The sequence below is a fragment of the Epinephelus moara genome, chromosome 22 (genome assembly GCF_006386435.1).
Source record: "Epinephelus moara isolate mb chromosome 22, YSFRI_EMoa_1.0, whole genome shotgun sequence".
In the NCBI taxonomy this organism is placed as follows: Eukaryota; Metazoa; Chordata; class Actinopteri; order Perciformes; family Serranidae; genus Epinephelus; species Epinephelus moara.
The window spans coordinates 32,367,768-32,374,426 of record NC_065527.1 but is presented as its reverse complement, the minus strand read 5'-3'; the positions used below and the strand labels follow the sequence as shown (position 1 = coordinate 32,374,426).

The following is a 6,659-nucleotide window of genomic DNA, read 5'->3' as shown; positions in this document are numbered from 1 at the left end:
CCAGAGAGGTGACATTCCATGTCCCAAGAGCCAACTTCCGTAGCCGAGGATCGGACCGCCAAGGCCCCCGCCTTGGTCTGCTGCCCGATCCACACTGCACCGAACCCTTCTGGATCCCTCTGCGGGTGGTGGGCCTGCAGGGGGACGAGCCCATGTAGCCGGTTCGGGCTGGGCCCGGCCGGACCCCATGGGCGAAGGCCCGGCCATCAGGCGCTCGCGCACGGGCTCCAGCCCCAGGCCTGGCTCCAGGGCGGGGCCCCGGTAACCCTCCGGGCCGGGTACGCCAACTCTTGCTGTTTTCCATCATGAAGGGTCTTTTGGACCGTTCTTTGTCTGACCCTTCGTCCAGAGCCAATCTGCCATGGGAAACCCTACCAGGGGCAAAATGCCCCCGACAACACAGCTCCTAGGGTCATTAGGGCACTCAAAGTCCTCCACCATGATAAGGTGATGGTTCTCGGAGGAGGGCCGCGGTGCTGATGAGTGTATCTTAGGCCTACTCTTGTTGACAACAACTAGGCTTGTTACTGTGAGTAGACCTAAGTGCAATAAAACCTCTGCCAATAAAAAGCCAATACTTTATCAATACATGTGATCAGCATGTAGAAAGCCATATTTTAATCCACTCTGTCCGACAAACTAAAATGAAAGATGCTGCTAGACAGATAGTGTGTGTTGATAGATATTGTTAATGTCAATTATGCCTCTGTGCATTGATAGCTCTTTTTTATTCTGTTTCTGCATTATGTTGAGGAGGGCCATGCATATCTATCTATCTATCTATCTATCTATCTATCTATCTATCTATCTATCTATCTATCTATCTGTCGGTCTATCTGTCTGTCTGTCTATCTGTCTGTCGGTCTATCTATATGCTAAAAAAAAAAGTGGATCGGTTGCTCGCTGCTGAAAATGTCGCCCATCTACATTATCTTGTTTTAAAATCCAGCCCAGTTGAAATTGTAATTGAATACCCCGGACCTAAAGATTGTGTTGTTGCTGTTATTTTTGTGTTCTGACTTTTATTAAAAAAAAAACAAAAAAAAAAACAATATATGCCTGTAATATTGGTATTTCTTTTTCTCTCTTTCTCGAAAATAGTATTAAGTATCGAGTACCATCCTTTGTATCGGTATCGAGTTTGATATTTTAATATCGTGACAACACTAGCACTAATAGGCCATCACTCACTTTTGTTTCCACATTTATGTTTAAAATAGAAGCGTCAATTTGAATAGCTTGCATACTTGATTATCATGCAGTTGACAGACAGTGTTGATATTGGCATTGGTATCAGCCGACAAGATATGTTTATAAATGGCAGTGGCAAGGCCACTCTTCTCACTGTACCTTGCACATGTTTAAAATAAAAACATGAATATATGAACCTGTGTATTGTTTGAATAGCTTAGTGGTGAATGCACAATGACAAGGTACGTTTATACATGGTACTAGGCCCAGGTTAATATAAAGCACAATTTAATATACAAAATATATATAGTAGGGGGTCCCTGCTCCATCTCTCCATCAGAGAGATGCCCTATAAAGCAGAGCATTATGAGAACCCCAATAGCAAACAAGAGCACAATGAACTGAAAAATAAAACCAGAAAACTAGAAGGAGCACAATGAACTGAAAAGTAATACCGTCATAGAAAACTACTCGAAATACTAGAAAATGCAGGGAATAAAGGGGGTGCTGTACCGGAACATTACCCTGGAAATCCAGAGTTCTCGCGAGAGCACAATTTGAATTTGCTCAGCGAGTCACTCTGGCAATCAGTAATGATGCTCATTACCCATGCCGTTGGAGCCGAGCTGCACCAATCACATCGGTGTATCTGATATAGGTGGGCCAGAGGCGAGCTAAACAGATGACGACAGCGCTGCGACGATGAAGTCCAGAATCAGTCAGTAAACATTGCAAGATGGCTACGGATGAACACCAGTTGTTTGAAACGGCTTTGGCCGCTACAATGAACGAGTTAGACTTGGCTTTTTCTCTAAAAGAGGAACAGAAGACAGCACTCGAGTCTTTCCTTTGCAAGAAGGACGTTTTTGCTGTTTTGCCGACCGGATACGGCAAGAGTCTAATCTACCAGTTAGCTCCGTTGGTAGTGCTCTGGATACGTCACCCCGTGTATTGTTCTGATTGGTCGTAGTGTTATCCAGTTGCGTGCAGTGATATTTTCAAATGTATGCTTGATGCCGCCCCTCAAGTTGGGCCATTTGCATTACTCATAGCCAGACCCTAAATCTTTCTAGATTTGGGTCTGGATTTCCAGGCTACCGGGACTTAAGAGTTTTATCTTTATTTTAAAAGTTTATTTTTTTCATGCTTTGTTATATATTAACTGAAGGGGTGCTGTACTAAGACATAAGAGATTGAGTTTTATTAAAACGTTTATTTTTGCATTCTTTGTTACACATTTTGCTTTATTGTACAATCTTTATTGTTTCTATGCAAAATTTCTCAATTAATTTGATGGCCTGAACTGTACCTGTAATTAACTGAACCTTTAATTACAGTAAAAGTAACTTTAACTTCATATTGCTTTGAGGTGTAGGGCAGATATTCATTAATTCAAGCTTTATTTTAACTTAAAATTACACTGAGGGACACCCCTTATTTCCAGTATCGTCAAGAAATATCAGGGCACTGTTCAAGCAATAGGTGACCCCACCCCCTATTTTGAATACATTGATGTATTTTTCAGAATTCAAGATCAAAACTTGAATTTTCAGTTTCAAATTAAATTTTTTAAAGTACAAAACATTTGGCCCCAATATAGCTCCATTCCTTCCCCACTTAATTGGCACAACTGTTAGCTGTTAAGTGCAAATATTTGCTACTTGCATCAACTCCAAAAAAACTCCCGCAGCCGTATGGGAGTAACACAAACTGAAAATTCACTTCGCATTTGGTGTGAACACAACATTACACTTACTGTAAACTGACAACTCAGTGCTTACACTCAAACACTTCAAACCCTTTAAGTGCTTCAAACAACACGTAATCGCTTTAAAGATTCAGTGTGTCAGATTTAGGGGGATTTAGTGGCATCCAGTGGTGAAGATTGCAGAATAAAATCAGCTGAAACTTCTCCTGGTTAGAATTCCTTCAGTGGTCATTGTTCAGGAGGTTTTTACCAGGAGCTGAATTATCCACAGCGGTCTCTTCATCTTAAACAAATCAGGTGATTTAAACCAGTAAAACAGTTTCATGACAATCTGTTTTTCTCAAGCTTTCATGGTGGAGGGGCTTCTACCTATAGTCGCTGATGCAAAAACACAAATGTCCCTGTCTAGAGCCAGTGTTTGGTTAGTCCATTGTGGGCTACTGTAGAAACGTGGTGGTGCAACATGGCAGTCTCTGCAGACAAGGACCTGTTCCCTATGCAGATGTGAAAAGCTCATTCTATGGTTAGAAAAACACAATGATTCTTATTTTCAGGTGATTATACACTAAAGAAAACAGACTTAATTTCTGCCAGTATATCCTCCTAAATACACACGGGAGCTTTAAGTCTTCAGTGTACTGTAACTCTTGTCCATCTCACAAGTAAACAATTCACATTTTATTGAGTTTAACAGTGTTTAAAAAGATCTAAAAAAAAATCAGCATGTTAAAACATTTTAATTTTCTTGAACTCAAAGATTTCAATTGCAAGTGCAGGTATGACATTTTTAAGACATGCTGTACAACAGGACTAACAGCGGAAATTCCGAAGCTTTAGTAAAATATGATGATGCCCTGCTACTGAGTGAAAATCTTTCACTAATGGAAACATGGTTTTAAAAATACCTAAAGGTTACTGGGAGATTTAATTTGAAAAGAATGTACTCCTCAACACTGTGCTAGAACTTACAGATGGAGAACATGCAGCAAAACACAAGTCAGATTTTCTGAATCAGAATATTGTCTGTAAATTAAAACAACAATCTCTAACACATGTCCAGCATTATTAATTACCAGAGTTCCAGCCTTTCCCCCCTGAGGATACCCAGACTTGGTTTTGTATCATTTCCTGAAATTTCGGGTAAGGAGGAACTTGCTCCTAAAGTGGCAGTAGATAGAGGAAGCAAAAGCAGAACAAGAGACTACAGATAAATGTTGTGTGTTTCAGTTCCTGAAGAGGAAAATGAGTTCTGTGAGGCTCCACAGACACTCTCTGTTGGGACTGTGGTCCAGTGATATTCTCAGCATCCAGTCAGCAGGTTGTTGGTCTCGATGGGAGCTTCCCCTGGCTCCAGAGCTCTCCATACGTTCTGCCAGAAGACTCCTGTGTGTTGGCCGGCCTGCGGCCAGCTCAGGTAGGTGCGCCTCTTCACCAGCTTCCTCATGCGGTGGTATGGAGACAGCTGATGGGCCGGGATCTCCTCCAGGAACAGCAGGATCAACACGTCCTTCTGCTCGTCAAACAGACGGAAGCTGCAACAACATGCACAGGACAGACGGTGAGGACAAATCCGAGGACTGAACCAGTTTATGAGGCTGCGAGATCAACACATTCTTAATCAAACCTCGTCAAATATCAACGTTTGGTCATGGACCTTCCACGTCCAGATACGACGTGAAAGATACCCTGGGTGTATTGAATGTTGATGTTCTAGGGTGCCGTGTCAATTTATGCCTGTTGCTTGCATTGTTTTCTTTCAAAATACACTTCGGTTTTCACAGGAAATGTACATTTTACATACATTCTCCTTCAAAATAAACGTACTATGCTGGTACAACACCGCAAATTGACCTTTTTTTTTTTTCCTCCAACAACTAACGCACATGGTTGGGTTTAGAAAAAAGAACAAGGTTTGGCTTTAGAATCTTACAGGACACGAACACCGCTCTCCTGGGTGATAGTCAGTGTTTGTTGGACCCATCAACCACCCCTCCCGCCCGCCCAACACAGACTTTTGCTGCCTTATCTTTCGTTCGTTCGTTCGTATCTTTCGTAAACTATAATGCCAACCAGCCGCGTATCATGCCGACGTCAAAGGACAGTTTTTTTTTCATTAGTGTCTGACACCCCATGTTACTGCCGAGCACCGGATTTCGATGACTTTATACTGAGTGGGTTGGTGAGATAAGAGCAGCAGGTGCTGATAGATGTGCACGTCCCCACCTGGCCATCTGGATCTCTCTGGAGCACCATTCGCTCTGCAGGTAGCGCCGGGTGATCACACAGATGGTCTTCCTGCTGCCGTAGATGGCGTCTGTTATGTTGTCTATGATGGGTTTACCTGTGGAGACATTTCAGACAAACTGCAGGAACTCCACATGGAAGAAGAACAACATGGTCACAGTGACGTCACTCACAGGCTTCTGAAGAAAAGCCTGAAGTTTGGCACCATTTTGGTAGTTGTTAGGACCTAACTGACAAGTGATATTGAAGGAGGACATTCAGGAAGAGACACAGGTTTTTGCCTTCAGATGTGTTCCGACATCACATTGTACACTAGGCTGTTTGAAGTATACCAAACATTTTAGTTGGAGATTTCTGGGGTGTTTGAGGCCCTCTGGAATTAGCTCTTCCTAATTGTACGTTCACACCAAATGCTGCCAGAGCTGCAAAATAGCTGAATTCACTCTAGCTGGTAAAATATGTGTGGCAGCGAAAGCAGCTCAAGTCACTCATGACATCAAATTCTGAACGTTTGATTATGCTTCTTTATTTATTTTATAAAGCAGGTTACTGGCTGGAGCACAGAAATGTGACTTAGTGCATTTGCCTGAGTACAGAAACTTTCATGTTTGGACAATGAAAACAGAATAAAATGTCTAAATAGGTCTGACATTAAACATTAAACACACACAGCCTGTGTTGCGTTCAGGCGTTGTCACGTAAATAACAAATTCCAGCATTTCAATAGGCCGTAGCACAACACAGCAGCATGTCAAGTGGGCCGAACCTGAACCGAATATGAGCAAAATTTTTTGATTTGTTATCCCCCCCCCAAAGCTGTAAACCTAGGGGAAACACTGTCAATGGTTTGGGTTCAAGTGCTTACAGTGCGATTAGTTAAACTGGTGGTAAGGAGAGCAAATGAATTGCATTCCCGCTAATAACAAGCGTTCCAGAGCACAAAGAAATTGTTTAAGTACGTGCGCTTGTCCACACTTGTGTATCGATTCAACATGGAAGAAGCCACTCTTGTAATTTGTGCTGCCGTGTGGTACCTGCGTGGATGTAGCCACTGTCGGGTCTGGGTTCATGTGGTACCTGCGTGGATGTAGCCACTGTCGGGTCTGGGTTCACGATATCCTCCAGGGCCAGCACGGGGAATATCATCGGCTGGTGTGGGAGCTGCGGCTGGATGGAGAGAGGTTCCAGCGCTACTTCAGGTTGAACATAGATCAGTTTGACAGCTTGCTGCTTGTTTTGAAGTAGGAACAAATGTGGGGTAGGAACTAGAAGTTTCCAAGGATGTTCCCTGGGTTCTACACAAGCGATGGACATCTACATTCCAATTGGTTACTGGTCATTTGCAGCTCGTACCTCGTACTCGTACTCGTCGTCCTCCGCTTATCCGGGTCCGGGTCGCGGGGGCAGCAGCCTCAGCAAAGAAGCCCAGACAGTCCTCTCCCCAGCCACTTCCGTCAGCTCTTCCGCGGGAACCCCGAAGCGTTCCCAGGCCAGCCAGGTGATGTAGTCCCTCCAG

General features: G+C 43.4%; 1 protein-coding gene across 1 annotated transcript in view; it reads right to left on the bottom strand.

The window, feature by feature from the left end:
* Positions 1-1,924: 1,924 nt before the first annotated feature.
* LOC126384272 (uncharacterized) overlaps positions 1,925-6,659 on the bottom strand; it is a 26,678-nt gene continuing 21,943 nt past the window's right edge. Inside the window, exons 6-7 of the mRNA XM_050035232.1 lie at positions 5,123-5,240; positions 1,925-4,431 (exon numbers count right to left, since the gene is read on the bottom strand). Of these exons, the coding sequence (XP_049891189.1) occupies positions 4,200-4,431; positions 5,123-5,240 (350 nt within the window). The 3' untranslated portion in view covers positions 1,925-4,199. The remainder of the gene's footprint in view (positions 4,432-5,122; positions 5,241-6,659) is intronic.